Source organism: Lepisosteus platostomus, chromosome 8, assembly GCF_059453375.1.
Source record: "Lepisosteus platostomus isolate fLepPlt1 chromosome 8, fLepPlt1.hap1, whole genome shotgun sequence".
NCBI classification, from domain to species: domain Eukaryota; kingdom Metazoa; phylum Chordata; class Actinopteri; order Semionotiformes; family Lepisosteidae; genus Lepisosteus; species Lepisosteus platostomus.
In genome coordinates, this window is record NC_142618.1 from 39,003,830 (window position 1) to 39,030,317 (window position 26,488).

At 37.2% G+C, this 26,488-nt stretch overlaps 1 protein-coding gene across 5 annotated transcripts in view; it reads left to right on the top strand.

Annotated features, from left to right (window-relative positions):
• Positions 1 to 26,488, top strand: part of LOC148657297 (collagen alpha-1(XV) chain-like) — a 116,405-nt gene that overhangs the window by 30,315 nt on the left and 59,602 nt on the right. For 3 of the 5 annotated variants that reach the window (XM_088643376.1, XM_088643378.1, XM_088643377.1), the window contains exons 1-7: positions 5,640 to 6,178; positions 9,650 to 10,197; positions 15,940 to 16,014; positions 16,601 to 16,693; positions 22,154 to 22,292; positions 24,051 to 24,130; positions 24,860 to 25,030. In XM_088643376.1, coding sequence (XP_088499502.1) covers positions 5,845 to 6,178; positions 9,650 to 10,197; positions 15,940 to 16,014; positions 16,601 to 16,693; positions 22,154 to 22,292; positions 24,051 to 24,130; positions 24,860 to 25,030 — 1,440 coding nt within the window. In that variant the 5' untranslated portion in view covers positions 5,640 to 5,844. Of the gene's footprint in view, positions 1 to 5,639; positions 6,179 to 9,649; positions 10,198 to 15,939; positions 16,015 to 16,600; positions 16,694 to 22,153; positions 22,293 to 24,050; positions 24,131 to 24,859; positions 25,031 to 26,488 lie in introns of those variants that run through there. The other 2 variants (XM_088643380.1, XM_088643379.1) reach the window with 1 other exon arrangement.

Sequence of the window (26,488 nt, forward strand, 5' to 3'; positions counted from 1 at the left end):
CTTTCCCACAATTTCACTGGGGCAAGGTCACGTAGCTGATTCACAGCTGGATACAATTTTATCTTGCAAAAATTAAGATATTTGTCAACATATTTACAGAAACTATCCATCTCACTGTGTTAGTCTAACTGTACACCTCAGTGCTCACTCAATGTTCACACTCCCAGTAAAATAAAAAACCTGTTTCCCACATTGTCACCTCGCACTGGGGGGGAAGGAAAAGTGCCCGGAATCATTTTTTTCACTGACAGACAAAGTTGATTAAAACTCATTCAAAGGGATCTTATGTTAACACAAACTCTGCTTAACAGAGCCACTTGTAAGAGCAAGGTGACTTTCTGCTATCTAAACCATTTTTTACAGCTTTTAAAGTCACGCAGTGTTTGAGTTAGGCAGGAATACGTCATTGTATCTTATTTTTTATTTCATTTTTAAAAATAAATATAAGGCAACCAGCAATCAAATGTCCTGTTTTTTCTTAACACTTAGCACAAGTTTTAAAACTTGAACAAAGACACATGCAAACAGCGCGATGTTGTATAGTTTTAAAGTCCCAAGGGCCACATAAAATTTTGAAACTGTATAGCGGACCACTTCAGGCTGCTGTTACAGATAGCCTATGCCTTATATAAGTTTAGAATCCAACATAGGCTTATTAGATCAAGGTAAGCCATAACCTGAGAGAAAAAAAATATTTAAAAAAACATAAAAATTGAATAAAACTTGACGTTCAACTCACAAGCCAAGTCTTCACCGATTACCTCAACTGTTCTGCTTGATAAACTTTATTTCTCAAATTTGTTCTTGCTCTCTGGACAATGAATATCCACAGTTTCTATTGACGGATCAAACATTTATTTCCCTTATTTCACTAGTTTGCTTTTACTGTATAAATAATTTACTAACTATCCTGCTAGAATAATGTAAAATTACCAAGTGCAACTTAAGTGTGAGCTGGCTACGCACCTTGAACATGAGGGCAGAGCCACCTTTGGGCAGCCTGACCAGAACTGAGAGTGCCTGATACAGTATCTGCTTAAGCCATGATTAACAAAATCTAGAAGTACATAATGTCTGCTTAAATAATAATTAAAGGAGCCCAAGAATATTCTTACAATTCTTACAGTTTATCATGTACCAAGGCTAGCAGCCTTGGCTTTACACCATATATGGCATGGAATTGAACTGAAACTGTTGTATAAAAAACGTCCTTTTGTATCAGTAAGTTGAGTCAGTGCTTCATCGGCTTTGGCTCCCGTATGCATACGTAATGAAGGAAATGCCTGCTCCATGCACACCTGGATTGTGTCTCCTTTGTTGGACACAACACTATCATACACTCCTTTATAAGCTCCCCTTCAGAGAGCGGCTTGCTTTATTTAGCAATTTTATATGCAGGCAGGTAGCTTGCCTTTGTGCTGGCCTCTTGGGTAGTAGAACGGTGGAAAAATACCTGTACATTTTGCAGAGCCTGTAAACTAGAAGCTAGTTGGGAAGCTCTATTAGCCCACTCCTCGCATGACAGATTACTAGTAGCATAGTTGGCATGTTTGGTAGAAAAATGCCAACTGAGATTGTATTCTTTGAACACTGCAACACTTTCCTTACAAATTAAACATAGCCTTTGTTCCAACCTCTGTGAAAAGGTATTTTGCAGTCCATTCTTTGTTGGACACTCTGCATTCGCTGTCAACTTTCTGCTTCTTCAGTCCGCTCATTTTGACGCAGATTCCTTCACAGTACGATGGACCCACTCTGACTGGTGAATCAAATTAATAAAGCAGGGGTTCCCAAACTTTTTGAGTCTGTGCCTCCCTTGACCTGTCAAATTTTCCACATGCCTCCCCTGTGTCAAAAATAAGTTCTATGGCAGAGGGATATTTTACAAAAGATTATAAATTTGAAAAGGAAATGATGGGTCAAAAAAAGTTGATCCAATTTATATATTTTTTTAAATCATTTTCAAAACCAATAGGGTTGATCAAAGTAGTAAAAATATTTGACAACATATTTTATTGAAGTTATTTGCAAAGAATGTAAAAATCTACCCAATGTTTTTTTAAAAGGGGGGAGAAATACAATGTATTTCTTTGTGCCTCTTAATGGGTAGGTGGGCTTCTTTAATAAATTATGTTAACATAATTCACCTGGGTAACATAATTCAAAATTACTGGGTAGTATTTTTGAAATGGCAACGTGCATCTCTTCTCAACATTGACTCTTGATCTGAACTTGGTTTTGATAACCGCAAGTGCTGAAAACCCAGCTTCACAAAGGCAGGATATTGCAAAGCGAAGCAGAATTCACAGAGCCCTGTTGCTTATTCCTTGGTACTCCAATAATAATAATAATAATAATAATAATAATGTTCTTTTGTTAGCCCTATACAACTTCTTACATTAGGAATTCATCTTTTTGCATACCCTAGCTTGCTCTCCCTGAGACACAGACAGGGAGAGAAGCTTGGGGTCAGAGCACAGGGTCAGCCATTGTACAGCACCCCACCCTGGAGCAGTTGGGGTTAAGGGCCTTGCTCAGGGGCCCAACAGAGTAGGATTCCTCTGCCAGCTGCAGGATTTGAACCAGCAACCTTTCAGTCACAGGCACAGATCCTTAGCCACCGCTCTGCCCTGTACCAATATACCATTATACCAATAGTATGAGGTTTTCTGCATTGTGCTACTCAGTATACTGTACAACGTTGTATGATGAAAAAAAGAACTTTGCTGGGGACTGTAGTTTGGTTAGAAAAGGCAGCTTTTTGTTCATTCATTAAACTTGAGCGAAAAATATCAGGAGGGTTACTTATCAAACTACTGTGAACAGTTTCCAAATGACGTTTCAATTTATTGGGGAGCGTTCTCTCAGCAGACAACACACTGAGGACATTCTTCAGTGTCTACAATTGTGCATGTGAAACTGAAATTCAAGAAACTGTCGTCAAACTTTCTGTATTTGCGTTTCTGTTTCTCTACAACTAGTCTACATGTCCTTCACGTTTTTTACTCACATTTAAAAACCTCTCAACTGCAATCACATACCAAAAAACTCACAAAATGACCATGCATAGAAACATGAAACACTGAAGCTGCAGTCAACTGGTACACTGCTTACAGACTGCCGACTCTTGTGGCCAGTGTCATGTGACACAATCTAGCTAGGTAGCGTGTGACTCATACATTCTGTGTGCACCAACAGTGGGTTTTTGACTGGCGATACCTGCAACACCCCTGACCGACAATGGTGCCTCCCCTAGGTGACGCGATGCACAGTTTGGAGTCACTGTGGTAAAACGTTCATGCGCCATCTAACAGCATGAATAAGAAAAAACGCCACCAAACAAAGTGGAATATGGCCAATATTGATTAATTTATTTTTGACCTCAAGGCCTGGTCAAAACATGCCGTAGTTTGCCCTCAGATGCACTACAGTATAACCTGTGGGAAATACATCTATTTGTCCTGCATCAAAGCTTAACTCATTCAGAGCGCCCGACATTACAAACTCCGAGTTAAAAGGAACATATTATCAAAATATTTCCAAAATAATCACAACTGAACGAGTTGATGGGTTCAAATTTATAGAGAAATCATAACAATAATCATGCAATCCAGCTGAAAGAAGGACACTTAAATCAACATGAAAAGACTATATAAATCAGTTAAAAACACTTTTTATGCACGTAGAGTCTTTGAGTCATTGTGTAAGCTGTAAGTTCTTTTTACATCTTAACTAAACATTTGAAACACTTTAATTTTGTAAACTCAGCATGCATTCCGTACAGAAATAAAATCATGTTTTCTACAGGTATTAAGCAGATTAGCAGGTTGCTGACAAAATAGCACACTGTCCACCACTGCCCAGTGATATAACTTTAATACTTTAATATAAAAAAGATCTAGTACCTGGTGCAGGTTTTTTTTTAAACTTATTTTGAATTAATCAAATCCCAGGTGTGAGTTCATAAAGCATGAATTACATACTATCCCTTTGTGTGCAAAACACCTGATCATCTACTGTAAAGCTTTCAGTGCTTTGTGTATATTCTAATCGCAGTGGTGGCAGGGTGTGTGGGGAAAGGTTTAGGCTGCAATTGAATTGGTGATCTGTATTCCTCACACCTGAAACATTGTTTTCTTCCCTCGTTAGCTGATCTTTTGCTGCCTGTGCATGATTACACAGCTCCTTAGGTGAATTCTCGTACTTGACTGAGAAAGCTTTAGAGAACTTTACATTTTTATTTAAGATTTGCGCGATAAGCACATGGTTTAATGGAGATGACATTACCCACGTCTATATCACTGTACAACACAGGTGTGAGTCGGAGTGTCTGTTAATAAAACAGAGCGCCTTCCAATACTTCCAATACAATAACTACTGCATGATTTCTTTATCCGTTTCAACTAAATGAGGGGAATTAAATCAGTCAGAATCTCGGAGTGCCAATTGTAAAAATAACCCTTCTTCCCTCCTTTGTTTAACTTAAAGAATTTCGCGAAGAAATCCTTAATCACAATACAATCCCTTAATTTATCCAGATACAGAAATTCATGCCAGAGCCAACAACAAGCTATAATAGTGAACTATTTTTATGTATTCACTATATAAGAAACAAACTGAAAGTAATACTCTGATCGCGCTTTGGACCATTGGGTACAGTGATTTGTCCATTACCACTACAAGGACAATAGAAGTTTTTTAAACACACAGTTTAAAATTACTAAAATTACTAAAAGTCCAAAGAGTATACAACTTAAATTCTTAATTGGAAAAAGATTGTCCCTTAGCAGCGACCAGGATTCGAAACCAGGCATTTTCTGGCAGTCATTGCTTAGCATTGATTAGTTGCAGTCATTGCTGCTCAAGGGAATGCCATGAGTTAATGAATATAAAGGTTCATATGGTTTGTCACACATGTACAGATCCAAAATAAACAGGTTTTCTTTCAAACTTGGGAGGCTAATAAATGCAGTACGAACAAATAAATAGTTTTAAGAATATTGTTGAGGGAAAGGTAAAATCATTTTGAATGTTGTATCATTTGAGGGTAAATACATGTCGAAAGAGTATCATATTTTATGTAATTTGTTTCATCATCTTTTATGAGGATTTAACAGTACATTACGGTTCAAATATGTGAAATTAGTGAAACTCTTAATGGGTTAACAAGCTTTTCTCTGCACTGTATGGATTGCAAAAGACATCAATGGACAATAGGACTTTTGTAGGTCAGTGGCTGGGTGCCTGTATTGTGTTTAAGCAGCAAAGTGATTATGTAGTTTCTGTACTGTAAGAAAGTTTGTGAAACATTTTTTCTAAACTGACAAAATAATCTATTTTTAGTTTTATTCATCCCGTAGCCATTTATAAGCAAAAACGTTCTATATCAGGAGGAGGAAACACCCAAGCTGAAGTCAAAAAGTGCTCTTTAAAGTGTGTTTCTTTGTTTGCTATAGACTGCCTTTTTGGTAAGCAAACCTCGTGGTTGGTCTAAATTAAGCAATTCCTTCTAGTGCCTAAAATGCCTTTAATTTGCATAATAAAGGGGGGTGCAGTGGGAGAGGGGGATTGGTAGGGGGAGCAGACTGCCAACAGTGCATTTAGCTAACAAAACCATTTTGCTGGAAACTCTTGTGTTGTGAGCCAGCTATTCAGCTGCTCTTTTAAGTACCGAAATCTGTTTCATGCTGAAAATCTGGAGTTGATCTTCTTATTACCATTCCAGTTTTCCCAGCAGAAGGAAAATCACTGCTGATGGCAAGCACAGACCTCAGAGCATGAGAAGAAACCAGGCGTTGTGGCGAATACTGCCCTGGGTACATAGGCTTTGGGTTCCTCATAACAATGGAGCCCAAAATACTTTTGTTTTGTAACTTTCTGATCCTCTGTAGTCCGGTTTGTGGGCAGTGGTGGTGGCCCCACTTCTGGAGCAGTCAGGAGGCAACATCAGCCCCTTTGAATGTTTCTGGAATAGTGACTGATAATGATGAAAGCAAAGTTTCCAATTATGTGACAGGGGCAGGAAGCGATGAGGCTGACAGTGAGATTGCACAGACAATACCTATAGGCTTTTCTACTGCCCCCTCACTCAGCTTCCAAAACCCAGCTTCTTCAGAGACTGTAGATGTACCTGGTAATTCCAGGAAAAAGAAAAGACCTCTAAAATTTTGGAAGATAGGTAAGTTGATTGAGTGTTAAATGGTGCTAGAATTGATATTTTGATAATTTATTATGTTATTTTCCAGTATCAATTTCCAGTATCAAACAATGCTGTAATTGATTGGAGAAGATTGATTAATTGATTTGTGTAGCGTAAATGTTTATTATTAACTCTTCTATAAATGCTAAACTGAAGTTTGGATCTAGAGGCATTCAGGTTATAATGTTTCATGATCTCTGACCTTTTAAGTTCTCTATTATTACATTATTATTATTTATTAAAAAGTATTATCAAAGCGCAAGAAGTTCCTAAAAATCTAGGGACTTAAGTATGTGTTAATTGTAAATGAAAATTCCTTCCAAACTGCCTGCTAAATTATTCATTTTACTGTAATACTTTATTTTTATACTTTGACATGATCACAGGACTAGAAAGTTAGCTCACAAAGGAGAAATAATACTGAGGGAGACATTCCTTGAGAAATTACTTCGCTCTGTTATTAAATGAACTATTCAAAGAAAATCTGTGTCACATGTTATGAAAGTAATAGGATTATGAGATGATCCCAGCAGGAGCAACATTTAAAAACCCAACAGCCATCTTTGAAAAATGCAGTAGTCTATGATTACCTGATTGTTTCTGACTGGGAAGATTCAGCCAAGCATATAATTGCTTCAGTGAACATTTATGACTCTTATTATTGAGAAGTAATGCATTAGCTTCTTTGGATGGCAGGTTTTCATGCATCATAAACTTTGTTGTACCGCATGATCATTACAAAACATAAAATAGTACTTCTTTCAGTTTCTCAAGTTAACATCAAGATGCTCTCATAATTCTGACAAAACGAAAAAGCAACCCTGCAATGGAATGGCATCACATGCTGGATGTGCCCTGTGCCCGTTGCTTGCTGGGTTAGGCTCCGGCTCCCCTGCAACCCTGTATTGCTTAAAGCAGATAGAAAATAGATGGATGGAAAAAAGAAATAATTAGGTAAAGTACAAAACCACATAATCATTGCAAATAATTCAAAAAAGTAATACATCTTTTATTTGCAGCGTCATTCCACATTGATAAAATTGTCATCCCAGCCTGGGAGAGTTCTGGACTATTATGAGATGTTATGCTATTCCCTTTTAATGAACTAACAGTTTCATTCTGCATTTCAAGCTGCAAAGCTTGAAAGATACAATCTATGGTGTATCTGTCTTAAAAAAGATTTTGTCTGGTATTTAATATTTTAAATAATACTGAAACTGTTCAAATGCTGTATAGAAGCATGGCTAACCTGGGACATACAGTGAGACAATAGATCAAACTACTTGTTAATGATCCAGATTAATAACACCCTATGTTGTATGCATGAAGATGGACTTTCAGGTTTATTCACTTGAAGAATTTTTCATTGACAGCCCTAGTTTGTGACAGAGAGAATGAGCTTCGGTCAGTCCAGAGATTATGCCTGCTACAAATTAAAAATAAATGGATCCCATGCTATATGCAGTACTGCAGACAAAAGTAACCTTGACATTTTTAGCTGTTCTATGCTGAAAAGAGAAGAAAGAAAACAACGTTTGGCTCCACAGCCGAAACGTTGTGTTTCCTTTCTTCTCTTTTCAGCATGGAATAAACCTACTGTATTACTTGGTCCTTTGCAGCCTACGCATGCTGACGCAGCTACCCACCTGTTCTATTTTTACACATTGTAGTAGAAGAAACCCATTTTAGGGAAAGTTACGTTTGTAAGAAGTTACTTTTTTAAACTAGTAGAACATTTTTAATTTGTTAATTTTCAAAATTGTCCATTCACTAACTTCAGTTCCTCAAATTCAAACTATAGAAGTAATAAATGCACAATTTAAATAATAATAATTGATAATAATAATAATAATAATAATTGTTTACACTTATACAGTATAGCGCTTTTCTGGACACTCCACTCAAAGCGCTTTACAGGTAATGGGGACTCTCCTCCACCACCACCAATGTGCAGCATCTACTGTACCTGCATGATGCGACGGCAGCCATTTTATTAAAACATGCAAATAACCAAAACATGACTGTTGTGCTGTGGTGTGGAAATAGAACAATTCAGAAAACTGCAATAACTTTAAATTTACAGGTTGTACAGCCATTCTTCATGCTGTATTCAGAGCTAATAGAAACCCTGATGACTCTTGTTTATTGTAGTACCTTTTCTAAAACAACTGACTGTATTGTAAGTGGGTCTTTCAGGTTAATGAGCAACATGTGCAGAGTCTTGCAAGGGCAGAGGGGGGTGGTTAGCGCAGTGCAAGCGGGAAAAGGACTTTAAAGTTCTTTTGAATAATTACTGTATTCTCTCATTGATTTGATGAATTGTGGGCAATGTGAACAATTTAAAAATAGAAACCAATTTAAGTAGAAAACGTAGAAAACAGCTTCAACAAAGATGGAAACTATAGGTTATATTAACTACTAGCTATCAGTGCATTTAAAACAAAACTGGAGGCACTTCCTTAGGCAAAATGTGAAAGGGTGCAACAAGCTGTCCACTCATGTTGTTGAAGCTGAGACCCTGGCTTCAATCAAGAAACAGCTAGATGAGATCCTTGATCAATAAGCTATGAACAATCAAATAGGCTAGATGAGCCAAAAGACCTTCTTTCTATTGTAACCATTTTTTATGTTCTTAAGCTACATGGAAGGAAACTGGGAAAGGAATCCTATGCATCATATTGTGCCAAACTGGAACATAATGTAACATGCTAAGTTGCCCTGTGTATCTTGATAGTTGCCCTTTCTGCCTGCCTTTGTTCTTCATAGGATGCCAATGTGTCTGTGACTGTTGACAAGCTCAGTCCTGCTGGTAGCTCCAGCTCTGAATCCATCACTGATTACAAGTTAAAACTCTTATCTGGTTTGTTGCAATAGGCTTGTGCCCTTTTCTGTTTCTAGCAATTGAATTAGATTAACTAAACTGTCTAAACCACCTTTTGCTGTAAATGTCATGTCATTTGCGAAACCGCTTGATACCATACAGTGTTGCGGGATGCCAGAGCCTACCTGACAAGAGACGAGCGCAAGGCAGGGTGCACCCTGGACGGGACGCCAGTCCATCGCAGGGCCAGTGCAAGCCAATCCAACATGGGGACAATTTGTAAAGGCAGAGGGGGGAAATTTGGCCTGGACACCGGGATAACTCCCTACTCTTCAATAACCACAGAGAGTCAGGACCTCTGTTTAATGTCTCATTCAAAAGACGGCGCCACTACACTATAGTGTCCCCACCACTATACCGAGGCATTAGGACCCACACAGACTGCAGGGTGGGTGCCCCCCACTGGTCCCACTAACACTTCAGCAGCACCCATGTCTCACATCCAGGTACTGGCCAGGCTCAACTCTGCTTAGCTTCAGTGGGCTGCCACTTGAGAGCTGCAAGGTGATATGGATGTTGACTTGCTGTAAATGCATTAATTTAATTTTTGTTGTGTTTTTTTTTTACAGAAAGGGGATCAAAAGGTCACATTGATCTGACCGCCTTAATTGGAGTCCCTCTTCCTCCTTCTGTCTCTTTCATTACGGGATATGAAGGGTTTCCAGCTTACAGTTTTGGCCCGAATGCTAACATAGGCCGGCTTACCAAAACATTTATTCCAGACCCCTTTTATAAGGACTTTGCCATCATCGTCACCATAAAGCCAACCACTAACCGTGGAGGAGTTCTCTTTGCTATCACGGATGCCTTCCAAAAGATTGTGCACTTAGGCCTGTCTCTGACGCCAGTGGAGGACAAAACGCAGAGGATTATAATGTACTACACTGAGCCCGGTGCGTCCCGGTCCCGTCAGGTGGCCTCTTTCAAGGTCCCTGGAATGACCAACAAGTGGAGCCGCTTTACACTGACCATGCAGGATAATGAGGTCACTCTGTACATGGACTGCGAGGATTATCACCGTGTCACCTTCCAGAGAACCACTGACCAGCTGCAGTTTGAGTCAAGTTCAGGCATCTTCGTGGGCAACGCAGGTGGAACCGGATTAGAGAAGTTTGTTGTAAGTATACCAATACATGGTAGAGGCCAGAGACATTTGTAGAATTTTCACCTTTAGATTAGGATTTTTCTTCCAAGTATATAGTTTATATATTCAATGTCCATTAATTTTAATTAATTAACTCGAGTTATTTTTAAGGTTACCTTCAGAATTCATGTATTTCTAGTTACTAAAAAGTAGCAATATTAAACATAGTTGTTATGATGACTTTATCAAACATACCAATTTTTTTTAATCTTTCAGAAAAGTGGTAAGATAGAGACTTATATGGCATTCAGGTATGTGAGTGGTGAAATTGTTCTTGTCAAACGTGTTGTTTTTTATGGATATTTTCCACTGTGAAACTTTCCAGCTCATTTCTCTCACAAGTATACTGGAATGCCTTTCTAAAACATAATTGACAGTTTTTCAGCTATGTTGTTTCACAAATAGACTTTGTAGTCTAAAGTAGAATTGTCTGTTTGGCCGTTGTTTTAACTATTAACTATATGTAAAACAAAACTTAATAGCTGTCCCAGTGTGCTAGCATTATATTAATAATGTTAATGAGCTTATTGCATTCCAGCTTGACTGGAGTACATTGTTGTAAAGCCATTCAAGTGGATGTGGTGGCAGCATGCAAGGGTGGTGTGATAAGTGAACAGTTATGAAAAGAAGGATTCTTACTTAATGTCTTCGGTCTTCTCACAGTAAACGATACTAACAACAATTTTTGCACTGTTGAACAACTAGATGGAAAAGACAGCAGAGTGACCACTACCATTTGGCAGACTGAATGGAAATTCTTTGGCTCAGTGTTTTTGGCTAATTGGAGAGAAAATAATTTCAGTCATTAACAGTAACATGTAGAGAAACAAGAGAATGCATTTTTACAAATGTTACTCATTTAAAGACCCTTGTTCTCAATTTATTTTCCATGATGAAATTTCAACATTTCTAACATATAATCACTGTTTATTTAACTCTAGATTTAATATTTTCTAGAATTTCAATATGCATAATTCTGTCTGTTCTTCTTAGTCATTTTTCCTCTATTTATCTGCCCTCCTCACTCCTGTGGTGGCACTCAATCATTACTGTCGCTTCAAATTGGAAACTCAGCAGCTGTTGTTGGACAGGGGGACTAAGAAATGTTCTAGTGTAGCAAGGGTCTGGATGCTGTTGTCAAGAAAAAAGACATCCAGTATCTTGAAAGGACAGTAGCAGACCTCACACACTCATGATTGTAAAAGTACTGAGGGAAATCGCAACATGTTCACTTCTTAGCACAAAATATGCTGAGCTCATTAGTGTCTGCAATCTGAGGAATGGAAAAAGCTTTAACAAGCAGAGGCAGAGTTTTGCCAAGAGGTAAAATATTTGTATTGGAAATATTGTTTCACCTTTAATTAGTTCCATAAAGATAACTACTTTATATGGTTTTGAAGAACAATTTGTTTTGTAAAACTGTCTCTGAGTATTTATTCATAAAAAATAAAATATCACAACTTTCTTTTTAAGAACTCATAAATTAATAATAATAACAACAGTAGTAATGTTTATTCTATACAGAACATTTCATGATTTCATCATCAGAAGTTGCTTTAAAATAAAAAAAATATACACAAATTAATGCAGTAAATTAAATAAAAAATTAGAGATTTTAAAGGACATGATTTAAACTGACTGGGATCTGAGATCTGGAAGAGGGCTGAGAATCATTCCACAGTTTTGGAAATACAGAACCAAAAACATGGTCTCCTAGTGTTCAGAGTCTCATTTGTAGTTTAAAGGTAAGCAGTAGAAATTTAAATTTTATTCTGAAGGAAGCCACTGAGAGAAAACTAGAATAAGAGATATATGCTCATTTATTTTCGTTTTAGTTAATATCTAAGCAACTTAGTTCTGTATCTAATTAATCAGAAATGGGCACAGCATCACAACTCTCTTAGCACAGTCCTGTGAGTGAATTACAGTACATGACTTTGAAAGAATGCAGCTGTAACGTTAATGTCATGGGACAGTGAGTTGTGTGGGTGTTGTTGTATTGTTTACTTTGTTTACCAGTCCAGGCCAAGTTTGAGTTTATAGGCCTCTAGGGATTCATGCAACCCTCAAGGACAGATGGTTGCACAGAACAGAGACAAGCTTGCTGCAGTACTAAGGCAACTGTTAAGTAAACAATTGTTTATTTGTAGTTGATTTTAGCTGATTTTCAACATCCAGTTAAGGGGGTAGGAATTTTAACTTTCAAAGTTTTTTTTTAAAAGCATGTATTGTAGTGTATATAATCTATGTCTATATATTTCTTTCTTGTTATGTATTGCATAGTTTGCATTCTTTGTCATTTCCTGTTGGTGTTCCTATTTAAGAGTCATTCAAATTTTATAGAATCAGAAATACAAATGCGTAGTCTAACCAGTTCTAATTCTGCCCTTGACCAGATGTTATTTGATATTCTTGATTCTGTAATTGTTCCATCTTACGTCTATTCTGTATTCTTCGTGAACAGAACATAACAAAACATTGTTGTGAGTGCTGTGTTTCTGACAACTTTTTAGTTTGATAAGTGATCCAGGTTGGTAATAACATGTTAATACAAGCAAGTTCAGTATGCCTGGTTGTATGGTTTCAAGGATGAGATTTGTGAGATTGAGCAGAGAATACAAATTATTTTTTCAGAAATTAGTTGAGAAGTCCTTTAGTCCAGAGCTGTACAATGTTTGGTAGTAAACTATTCAAATTAAACTTGCTTCTGAAAAACAGGTCACAGGAAGCTGAACAAGTAAATTATAATAATTGCTTCCATGTGTATAATTCTTTTTATCCTGGATGAAAGCACGGGATCTTAACCAGATAGCCAGGACCTGAGATTAACATCTCATCTGAAGCATGACGCCTCTTTCAACTCATAGTCCCTTGTCATGACTGATAACATTTGTTTGGAGATGGTCCTGAGGGAAGAGTGTCCACTATTGGTCCACTAGCACCACTTCTAACACAAAACTGGTTTTCCTTGGAGTTTGACCTATCCCAGTACTGGCCAGTCCCAGCTTTGCTGAACTTCTGAGATTAGATGATAAATCTGTATTGCTGGTGTTAAAAAGGAGCCAGGGCCTCAGCTTCAACAACAGTGCCTCCTCTTCTCAGTTTTAAAGCACTTCCTATCTGCGCTGTGCAGCTGATGGGGAAATGACTTGCTGGCAGAGGTGACATTCTCGCTTCAGATTCATTTTTTTAATCCTCCAGATTATGACGTTCCTTTAAACTTGTGAATGTACAGTATGTGAGAGCTGGGGAGCTCCATGGAGCCTTTTTTCACAAAGGAGCAGAGGGGTTTGGTTAGTCTCTGGGCATAGAATAGAAACTTTAATCAGCCCCATATACCTGGGCCTGTAATCATCCCCTTTGTTTGAACCTTTTTACATTGTCTTACATTCTACCTTTTCCTTTCTGATTTAGTAAAATTACTTATTTTACTAGTTAAAAAAGTTACAAAACTTAATACTTTTACTCTGTTTTCATCCCACAGTCCGAAAACATACTGGTAGGTTACTTGGCTTCTGGAAAAATTGGCCTTAATGTGTGTGTGTCCGTAATGCTGGGATGGGCTGTGGCCCCCCCGTCACCCTAAATTAGATGAAACAGATAATAGACAAATGGATGACATCTTCTGCTTTCCTGAATGAAGTACTGCTTCACAACCTCCTTGACTGTGTTAGCTGATAATTTACAGTTTTGTTCTGCTCTTGACAACAGTTATTGGTTGGCTTGACTGGACAAGGCACCTTTTGCCTCTGACTTTATAATTAATTTAATAATTGCTCACACTTATATAGTGCTTTTCTGGACACTTCACCCAAAGCGCTTTACAGGTAATGGGGACTCCCCTCCACCACCACCAATGTGCAACATCCACCTGGTGTGCCAGAACACTCACCACACATCAGCTATCAGTGGGGAGGAGAGCAGAGTAATGAAGCCAATTCATAGATGGGGATTATTAGGAGGCCATGATTGGTAAGGGCCAATGGGAAATTTGGCCAGGACGCTGGGGTTACACCCCTACTCTTTTCAAGATTTTTAATTTTTAATGACCACAGAGAGTCAGGACCTCTGTTTTATGTCTCATCCAAAGGACGGCGCCTATTTACAATATAATGTTCACATAACTATACTGGGGCATTAGGACCCACATGGACTGTGGGGGGAGCACCCCCTGCTGGCCCCACTAACACCTCTTCCAGCAGCAACCTTAGTTTTTCTCAGGAGTTTTCCCATCCAGGTACTGACCAGGCTCACACCTGCTTAGCTTCAGTGGGCTGCCAGTTGTGAGTTGCAGAGTGATATGGCTGCTGGCTGTTCTGCTTTACTTGACCTAATTACCATACTCATGCAATTGTAGCATTTATTTTTAATAATTATTTAACATAACAATTCTGATGGGTATAAAATGTCAAACTCCTTTTTTGGATATTGTCATTTCCAATTGTATTTGTAAAAAGTCTGGATAAAATAACCGGATACAATAAATAACCTTTACAAATCCATAAATAAAACCCATAAATATGTTAAGACCTGTTGCTAAGGTCTTAACAATGATTTTATTTTTCCCTGGTGCACTTTAGCTCGGTTTAGTTCTACACATCCAACCTCAGACAAAGTGAAAACCAAGAGAAGTGAATGGAAATATAGACCCGCCTCATGTTACTCTGCAGATAGTCAGCTTAAGTCAGGAGTTATTAAGAGTAAATTCAACCTAAACAAAAGATGCGGTCCATAGACATCATTTCCAAATGTAGAAATGAGGAGTTCTATTCCCCCACTAGGAAAAAAGCAAGCAGTTCTGCCAGGATCCCTGGTTTTTAATGTGATCCAAAACTTTATTATCAGGCATCCTGAGAACAGTGTCTCTGTTGAGATAAAATTACATGCCCCATTAAGCCTTTTTCTGGGAAGTGGATTAATTAAAGTACATTAATATAACCATGCATTTGGCCACATAAACATGCATGTATCCATGCAGATATCTACTCCTTCTTTTTATTTTTTAGGAACCAAAATAAATGTATTCTGAAGGATATGCCTTAGATTTGTCATTGATGCTTATACATTTCCCTGACTATGTCACTATAATATTTTTTTATTTGGTCAAAGATGCCTTAATGAATGAATGCACATGCCTTATCGTATTTCTCACAAATGTTTGTAGAAGCCTAGCGATGAAAATGCATCATGTAATGCCCTACAGGAAACCCTCTTTTCCTCTTTTCATTTCATATATAATAGAAAAAGATTTTAAGAACATTTCTGAGTTCATACCTGGAGTCTGCTACTTTATGATAGGACATTATAGCCTTTTGAGTTGTTAAGCAAACTGCTACAATGGTATCAGAGTCTCATTTTAAAAACCCAGAAATCTTTACACTTGGGATAGAAAGTGTGAGACCTTTTCATGTTCTGAAAAATGATAAATATAATAAATTATTAAATTATGATTTTCAAATGTATAATGCTTTTAAAGTTATTGTAAGAGTAACAGTTAGAGTGTGCATGTAACAGTTAGAGTATGCATTTCTGCAGAAACAGCTTTTGGCATTTTGATAAGATATTATTTGGAGATTTGCAAAGTAACGAACACTGGAGGATAAAAAACAGATTTGAAAGTTTTCAAAACGTTCAGAAGATTTAACCCCAGATTATGCATTGCACTGCAGTCTGTGGTGTTTCTGGCCTTTAACAAAACTGTCCTCTTGTGTCCAGGGCTCAATCCAGCAGCTGCTTATTAAACCTGACCCCAGAGCTGCAGAAGAGCAGTGTGAAGAGGATGACCCTTATGTGAGTATTGTGCAAACTAATATTACTTTAAATGTACTGAACTGTTAAACAAATGAGTCCACCCCCTGAGGTCTTGTGTGTTGTGTGTTTGTGTGTTTAAAATGATTCTGTTTTGTCCTGGGGTGCATCTCTGTGCTCCAACTTTAACTGAGCCCTATCTTTTTTGCTCAACTCAGTGTTATCCTAACACTCTAAGGACCCAAACACTAACCTTAAAACGTAGCTGGGAATGCTGTATATACTGTATGGACCAGTTTAGTTTTTTTTTTAATGGACAAGACTGCCAAACTGTTTCCTGCTCACGTCTGGAACCTGTTCTCCCTCTAGTGGTAAAATCCAGTACAGTGTTTCAGCAGTGTGGTTTTTGTATGGAAGGGGCACATTATGTATTGTATTACGTCGCTAGAAATCATTTTTGAATTGTGCTTCATTTCAGAATTTGCCATTATAAAAACACAATTATTGAGCATGTATATAATCATCATTATGCATGATGATTGCAGCATGTATATAATTAGAAAAACTGTGTGTGTGTGTTGGGCCTGAATGAAGGCTGGACTTGGACTGATGAATTGTTTTAATTCAGGCCTCTGGAAGCGGCGATGATGCTCTTTTGGATGGAGACACTGTGGATGAAGTAAAAAAGCAGGTTAACGAGAGAGAATACAGTCCGCTTCCGGTGAGTATAGGCCAAAGGAAACAGTAAGACACTCCAGATGAAACAGTAAGACACCCCAGAAGTGCACAAGTGAACAAATTATAGTGTCCTCCAAAATTATAGGGACGGCAAAACCAAAACCTGATTTTGAGTGCGTGAACTTGCAAGAGATTGTGGAATAATCTTTGCCAATCCATTGCTGCAGCCACTTTGTGTTCTTGCTTATTCTTGGGATGTTCTGACTGGATGTTTTTTCTCTTCATCAATGAAAATGCGTAATTAAATTGATTAAATCTGGGGTTGATTTGGCCCATCTTAAATGCTTTCTTCTTTCTCTTGAAGAATAACTTGATAGAGCTGGTCATGTGTTTTGGGCCATTGTCACAGTATTGTGCATGTGCAAGCTCTGCCCAAAAAGTATAAAAGCATTTGCTTATACATGAGTGTTTTTCTGTAAACCTCTCAATTCAATCTACCCCTGTCATTATCAGTTACATCATCAATAAAGACCAGCGAGCCAGTTGCAGAGGTAGCCTGGCATGTCCATGCTTCACAGTACACTTCCTTTCTTTATCTGCACTTTAACCTTCCCATCATTTTGATAAATGTTCATTTTGCTGTTGTCTCTCCATAAAATTTTATTTCAAAACTCTTCTGGCTCAGTTCCATTAATCATATTCAGATCTGGCCTTTTTTGTTCTTGTTGCAGATGAGAGACTTACATTTTGCAATGTAGCCTTTTTGTAGCCTTGCTGTCTCAGTCTTTTGCTGTCTCAGTCAGTTGTGGATTTTGTTACAATTTATCTGTTTTCATCTGTAGATGTTTTTTAGCCTACCAACACATTTACTTACTTGTGGTTTCTTTCTCTGATAGTATGTTCCCAAAGTATTGATTTTAGTATGATCTATTTATGTTCTGTTGTTTCATTGTAATTTTTCTTTCAATTAATTTCTTCTTCAGCTTTATTGTCTGTTTTTCTTTAACAGGTAGTTCTTTTATTTCATTTTGACCTTCAACTATGGTCTCTAAACCATAGTTAAGTCAAGGTAAGGCAGGATGATAGGATGTTCACATCTATTTTTGAAGTATTCAACAGCAAACACCTGACCAATAGTCTGTCAGGCAATGTCTGCTCCCATACTTTTGCTCCTCCAAAATAAAAAAATTCAACACTATTCATTTGTTTAATTGAGGGTAGAATTCAATTGATGTTATTAAAAATATCATACTTGGGAGTCACTGGTAGATATATAAAAGTTTTATTATTATTATTATTTTAGTGATATTTGAAAATCAAAGTTTAAACTTCTGTCCCAATACTTTTGGAGGGCATTTTAAATTAAGTCACTGTGTGGCTTCTTATCTTTAATTAGTAGTTCGTTTCATATAGCAAGTTATTTAAAAGATCATTTGTATGTTCAGCTAAAACTGTTGATTTTCTTAAAAAGATTCTTATGACAATTTAAATGTATTTCTTGATACAATTACACATTGAATCAGAACAATATTATAATGAAATGTTTAGGAATTTCTTTGCAGATACTACAGAGAGACTACGGATACATTCAGCATTCAATAGTAAAACATACCAAAGATCTCATGTCACGTCTGCTTTATATATATAAATACAATAGGCAATATTCAGAAGTATAAACAATAAATCCTGTAAAATTCACATTCCTAAGCAACTGACATTTACAGTTGGTTTTGAAGGAGAATTCCCAGTTTATTCACTGAGTTATTCTGCAGATACAGGACTTTTTCTCATCTTTGCTTTACAAATTCTGTTTGTATTGGACACAAAAGCACATTGTTGTCAGTTTTTGGAAAGCCTCAAAAGCTTATTGCAAAATTATTTTAAATACTCAAAGAAAAGTCTAATGCAAGCACACAAAACCTTAAATGTATTTGTTTCCCCTTAAAAGAACCACACCATTTAAAACTTTTTCATACAATCAAAAGATGCTGGCAAACACTGATAAGAATTCATTATGGAACACACTAATGAGCTTTCAATTTCTCATTATAGTTGTCTAGCATTCAGGCTTAATGAGCGGAACATTTACATGATAAAGGCCATTAATTAACTTGGCAACTTGAAATGCAATTTAAAATTAATCATTGAGAGTGAACATTTGCTTTCATTTTACCAAGTGAAAATGTATGCAAAAAACTGAAATTGTCTATACCCTGTGACTTGATCTGGTGTTTTTTACGGATGAGCTCTACTAAAAAGGGCTGGAGTTTTTGACAACATACTTGAAATGAGTTTGGGTCTTTTTGATGAGATGCTGAGGTTTTTTCCACGTATCTGATTCGCAGATTACATTGTATCTCTTTTGATAAGGAAAGCAGAAGAGCAGATGCTTGGAGAAAAAGGCTTTGTACATTTATCTTAAATAACAATAAATAATTAATGTATGTAAAACATACAGTATTCTGATTTGTGAAATCCACAAATTTCAGTTTATGGGTCTTGCTTTTACTATAAAAACATAACAAGTTTGGTTCATCTAACTTTAGAAAGCCAGTGACAAGTAAAATTACATTTTGATATCTTTAGCTGATGTTATATATACATATATGCAGAAGAAAGATATGTAACCTATCATACTGTACTTCTTTGATTGCTAGCAGAAAATTGTTCTGAGACTTTTCCAGACTCCCACAACTCTCTTGCAAAAAAGTGTCTGTTGTTCTCAGATTAGTTGTAAAGGCATAGTTTCCTCCTGTGTCCTCTGTTTCATGTTTCAGTTTTAATTCTAAAGAAGTCATTGGGTTTATGTTCTGATAACCAATAATTTGTTAGAAGTTTAAGAAGTGGTTTTCCACATCTCCACATTATCTAGAGAAGATTGTCAAAAAGAAACATCTGTGTTTTTTCCCAAATATCTTCTTCTAGCTTGGTGTTTCCCATCTTAGGTTTATAGTTGTTTTGCTACTTGCATGAAGAACTCTGAACTTATCTGACTACCAGGTGTTTGCCAAATCTTGAATTGTGTGTATGTTTTTAATATGTTTTTACATTTCTTAGGCTACATTCCTACATCCCATCAGCAGTCCAAACAAATCTTTTTCGTGTATACGTTTTCATGTATTCTTTACAACTGTTTATTATGCAGATGAGTTTGAAGCATTGTTTCCACTTATCTCTCACTTCCTCACTTGAAATGTTTATAACTAAACTGATCTCATCAGTTGAATGGAATGAGATGCATCTCCCATAACAGCGGTACTTACAGATTCATAGTACGTGCACAGAACAGGGGCTTAGGTCTTATCCTTTTGTTTGTCTGACCACACTCATAACCAAACCTACAGTCTTCGGTCTGTGCTAAACCTGCTTGGCCTCCACAAAACTAACACAGTAATTATTAGTAAGGAAGAGCCCCCAGCTTGCTCAAAAAGACCACCCTTAAGCCAGTGGCAATCTGGGAACGTAAGAACCACTGTTCTGCACAGCTTCTCAGATCACTTTTGAAAAAGTCCACACTGCCCCCTGCTGTGTATACTTCTGTGGTGCAAAATGTTTTCAAATGTTCAAGGACATGACTCTGAAGAGATAGGGCAGTGTGGAGTTTTTATATCCAACCTTTGCTTGTGTGTTTTTTTCTCTGGATGCACACTGCACTGGAATGGCACCCCCTCCAAGAGGATCCCTCGTGCCCATTGCCTCTAGTCTTGACTGTTCCAGGTTGTCGCAAACCCTGCCAGGAAAAAGCTGTTTCTTAGTACAAAGCATTTCCACCAGAGTTTCTTTATTTCAGATGTACAAAATAAGGTACTCCTAAAATAATGTCCAATTACATTACTGTACAGCACTCCAGGCTTCATGCTTCTTTCTTTTCTAGATTAATGGTAAATTTCTTATTTTCCAAAATTAAAACATTCTTCTCAGATGTAGGTAAAAATCGAAACTAAAAAATGTTCATTTGTACTTTAAGGTCTAATTTATACTTCTAAAAATATTTAATACATTCAATTAGTTAAAACTTTCACGTGAAAGACATCTGTGAAAATCAACACATTACTTAAGGAAGACTGATGTCACAGGTATTGATAGGATAGATGGTGACCTCTGGAATATAGGTTATATTTGTACATTCTAAAGATTTAGGGTGTCAGCTATATTTGGAGTTGCAAAACAAAATAGTCTAGAAACTAGAACTATATCTATTTTCAGGCTGTTAAAATTTAACTTGCCAGTTAAATCTTCACCAAGTGTTTAAAGAGAGTATAAAAAAGATGCATTGTTCATGGATTTATTTCACACAAAAACATTTGAAAATGTTCATTAATCTGGGAAAGAAAAGCATGTGGCAGTACTATTTTTTAACTCACATTTGGAGAATCTAGATATTTATTAGGGATATGTGCAACCCCATCTTAATGCTTCCCCATAGCAGGCAGAAGCTACTAGTTTATACTGCTGCCAGGACGCACAGATTTATTACCATCAATTGTGGGGGGCCAGGCAAAGAAAATGGCTATGATAGCTCACAGACAATGTGTTAGTTATAGGAACTACAATTCCCATAAACCCACTGGGGGGACTTCCTAACAGCTTTATGTCATGTGTCCCTAAGCTACCTGGCCATGGTGACATTCTGTGCTGGTGGCTTCACTGGTGATGGTCTGTCGTCATGGGCGCAATGAGAATGAACTCACACAGGATTACATTTTTAAAGGTTTATTTTCTAAAAAGAACAGAAAATATTATGGGAAGGTTTCTAAAGGTTTTCATAGGATGGCACAGGACACAATCAATGCAGCTGGTACCAGTGAATTATCAGCCTTATATTATTTCTTACATTCACAAACATGACAAAAAATAATTGTCAACTTCCCAATTGCATTACACTTTATTCAAAACAAACAAACACTGTTTAGTGTCTTTACTCACAACAAACAGACACTGTTTAACCTTATAGCTTAATGCATTTAACTAAGGAGTTCAGTGCACGTACAGTGTCTGACCTCCTGCAACCTCTTATATACATTACATTTTTATACCTTTAAAACAAATTTGGACACTTAACAAAACAGTGACATTGCTAAGCATAAAACTACAGACAATAACATAACAAACATAACAATAGCAACTGACATGCAGCTGTTTCCAGTTATGAAAGATCTGGATTTGCCTTTTTTTACTATATGATTTTGGAATTGCCAGTTTAGTGTTTCTCATCTCTTGGCGAATGGTACAAACTCCACCACCAAAGGAGACTGTGAGGTAGTGTCACTGGATTTTGCAAAGATCTCTACCTGGCCTACTATTTCCACCCTACCCTCAGGGAATCACTGTCATTTAGCTATTGACATGACCCAGATATGGACCACTAGATCATAGAACTGAACCTGCGCTCAGGCAAGTGTCTATTCTGGTTGTGCCCTTTTGGAAGAGCACATATTAGATATTATGATGTAAAAATAAATTGCCTGTGTAAATAGAATCCTGCTTCTGTTCTTGCCCACAGCCTGAAGGCTCTCTGGGTAGGCCTGTGCCAGCCCCTCCTACAGAATCCAGTGAAGACACCGATAATTACTCCGGGAACCTGGTGGAAGAGGCTGTGGAGGAGCCCCACACACCAAATGTTGTGCTAGCAGAAGAGAGGGGTAGGATCTCCTTGCTTAATTTTCACTCAGGATCTCAATTAAATTAAAAACTTGAAATCTAGAATAAAGAGATCAATTTTTTTTTCTACCCTTTTCAAATGTTCTCTACCGAGAAAATTCTGCAAGCATGAAGTTTGTGAACCTGAAACAAAATGCTTTGCGCAGGCTCTTTCTCTCAAATGCACAACTGCTTAGAACCACACTTGGAATCAAAATGGCTTTAATTAAAGAAAAGGAGATTACATTAGTGGAAGCACTTCATATGGGTTTTATAATTTTTGTTTAGGTAATTTGGAATCACCAATCATTTTCTACTCCATATCTCACATATTGTCATTTGTCAGAGCGCCTTACTGGAGAATTAGTGCTTGTTAAGGGAAGTGGCATGCTGTGCATGCATCTTAAAATTCATAATTCTTAAATTATAAGTAAACATAAAGCTTGAGGCAAATGTTAATTGCAGTTATTTTCTAATGATTGTTGTCATCATTAGGTTACCATATGCAACAAATTTAATGCAAAAGTGTATACACTATGGAAAGTAGTTGCAATGTCCATGAGATAAACCAGTGTAAACATGTAAATTTACATCTGGCAGGTTTTCTTACAATTGTCATTTAACCAATAAAAAAGTATTGATTTGACAAAATCTCAGAATGCTGTACAGACATTTTCTATAACTTAAACCGAGTGCAAGTTGGGAGAGATGCTTTATACATTCCAAAAAAATCTGTTTTTTTAAACTTTTTGTTTCTTTATACTAATTTATTAGTTGTTACAGAAAGTGCAGCATCAACATTGTCCTAAAGAGACTCTATCCCCTGACTAGCTCTGTTGGCAGAGCATGAGACTCATAATCTCATGGGAGGGGGTTTGTGTCCCATGTAAGCGCAAGGTACTCTAATAAGCCATACTGGGCAGCAGCAGTATGGGGAGGTGGTGTTGGTGGTATCTGCATGGAAGAAAGGCCTTGCAATCTACTTCCATATCTTGCCATGAAAACTCTATGGATAGTGACGGTAGAACTGTCCATAGGCTTGCCATGAGTTGATACCGACTCAGCAGCACTCAACCACTACCAAAGAGGCTCTGTGAAATAATTTGTTATTCCAGTCCAGTCTTTCCCATCTTTAGGGAGTAACACTGTTCCTGTGGATTGTGACAGCTTTCAAACACTAGTTTCAGTCAGTCTGATCCTTTACTGTGTTCTGTTAGCGGTGCAGACAAAGGCAGTGATCCAAAGGCAGTGAAGGCCAGGTCCATTCTCAAGGACCCCAGTCATCCCAGTCACAAACTGTTTTCCCTCTACCGTCTGGTAAATGGTACCTCCAGGCAATAAGACTGCTAAATAGCCAACCTGTAGCTCCTTAGCAAATCACCTGTAATGGCTACATGGACACACAATTCTTACTATATTCAACATAACTGCACTACATGTATATATTGCATACACCATGGACACATAACAGCTCTACTCACATTGAGTTTTATTCAATTTAAAAAATGTAACCTCAATTTTGTGATTTTTGTGTTTTTCTGAATTTTTGTGATTTTTGTGTTTTTCTGAATTTTTGTGATTTTTGTGATTCTTGTAATTTTTTGAGCTCGCAGAAAAAGACATTTCATTGCCAGCAACTACTGCTGCACACCGTATTGTTGTGCATTTGATAAATAAACTTTGATTTGATTTGATTTGATAGCATTGTGGGCCAAAAATCCAAAAAGGTTTTTTTATTGTTTATTTCTTTGTATTTGCAGAATCTAGCTCGATTACTGATCAATCCAGGGGAGACAGCGAGCTTGGAGTGGAATCATACCCCGCTGAAAGAGTGGAGAGTGTGAGTTCCTCATGTACAGGTGACACTGTACAGTATATTTGAAACCTCCTGGAGCCATGTCAGTAGATCTCCAGAGCAGGTGTCCAGATAGATATCTCTGGATTATTAGCCAATGTTTCTTTCAGATTATTTTGCCCATACATTAACATACACATATAGGCACCAGAACTGAATGGTTCTAGTCTCTTAACAGCTTGATCCCGTACTGCTTATCTGCTTGTTATGCAGTTCAACCATAGACAGTTATTATATCGTTGGACATAATTTTAATGTTTGATGTTTGATATTTGGATTTTAATATTTAAAAAAAATGCAGAATAAGTTTGAGTTGTGATAATATGAATGCTAACATTCTCCCAAACAGTTTTTATAAAATAATTCAATGAGAGAGAATGATTAAATAATTATTTTGTAGAATGGCAGTGCTAAGTATAATTAGTGTAGTCTTGGTATTGGTATATAATTAGAACAGATAGCTTAACATTCAACTACATGCTGCAATTCTTCAGTTCAAAGTCTCATTGCAGCATATTATCGTGCTGTGATTCAGAGTTCTTCAGTGTAAAAAACAAAATTGAAAGAACTGGGATACTTCACAGAGATAACACCATGACTCTTATAACCCATACAGTCATCATGGGACGTACAATGAACAAGGCCAATACAAGGCAGCAGGCACCTTAACAAATGTATTTCATTTTTCCTTATTTTGCTGTGTTTTTCACCTAGGGTTCTTCAAGCTATAGTCAAAAAGGGGAGCGGGGTGACCCTGGCCCACGTGGGCCCCCTGGTCCTCCTGGGCCCCCAGGGGAGACTAGAACTGCTGAAGGCCAGCCAGGACCCCGGGGGCCCCCAGGACTACAAGGGACAGCGGGTCCCCCTGGAAAGGATGGCCAGCCAGTATGTCCTTTTGTCATGATCTCCTTTAAACAAGAACAGAATTTTTACCAGAGTGATCCATTTCTGAACTCTGATGTAAATGAACCCTCCAGCAGTTACTAAACTGGTGACAGATATTGTACATATAATGTGAGGGAGGTGAATGTACAGTAAGTAACATTACCTTGATATATGTTTGTCTACTGATGCTAATAAGCTTTTATTTGGCACATGAAACAACTCTTTTAATCACACTTGAAAAAACTAAATTGATTTCTTAATTGTTTAATGAAAAATCAAATTTGGAAATTGATTTAATCACACAACTAATAAAAGATGTTTCTCTCTGTTATGTCAGGCCAGGTCTGCTGCTGTTATTGTGGGGCTTTCACAGTAAAACAGCAACACTTTCATTTGTCATCTCAGGCTATCCGCAACAAAAACTGCAGCTTAGGAAGATGGTGTCAGTTTTCCCTAGCAGGTTCATTCAGTCCTGTAATATAGGGGCCTGGTCACTAGGAATGTTTTGTTAGCTAAATAATGCTTCAGACTTGCTTTTACTCTGTATGTAAATGAACAGACCTGTTAGCAATAGTAACATTGTTGCTCTTTGCATGTATTACTCTAAACTCTCCATTTTATTATCTAACAGGTTATTTTTATAAACCACAGGGAGATAACAATACACATGAATAATGATATGATATTGCAGTAATTTAATGAGGTAACATTTTATAAATATTTTTGGGCATTTTTCTTTCAACAGTAAATTCTCAAACTGAATCATCATGAAAATGAGTGATACAATATTTGTTCCTTTTTAAATACATGCAACATTTCTTATAACACTACTTCACTTTGCAAAATCTTGTTTTGTTGAGGTTTAGCAATTCAATTTGTTTTAGTCCCAATTTTAGGGAGAATTCAAACTCCATGTTAGCTCTAGGCTTCAGAATAAACTAATGAGAGTACTAACATGACAAAGCTGTTGTTTTTCATGGTGTATTGTTACAATGTTACAAAATCAGGCTGTGTGCTTTCCAAGAGCTCACAGATTTTGCTACAAGGAGTGCTACATTACTGAGTGACATTCAGCTGAAACTACTGTATGATGACATTTTTACAAAGAAAAAATAGTTACCAGAATGCTCTGTAACATTTTGGTGGGTTGCTTATGCTTGTGAAAATTTCCACATTGCTTTTCAGAGGTGCATGCTCGCCAAAGGCAGTTAGATCAGCTGATTGTCGTGGCTGGCAGGAACCTGAGGCTCAATGGTTGAAGCTGTGGATAGTTGAGGCATACATTTGTTTTTCAATAGGATAATAACTAGGAACCCAGCAGCGTGAGAAATGGTGATTGTCATGCCCAGTAATGCATATATACTGTATATTACTGTAGTTCACCAAAGGTATCATTTAGCTTGCTGTGCACAATGTTGGTAACAAATGATTTTGTGGACCCTGCAGCAAACATGTGAT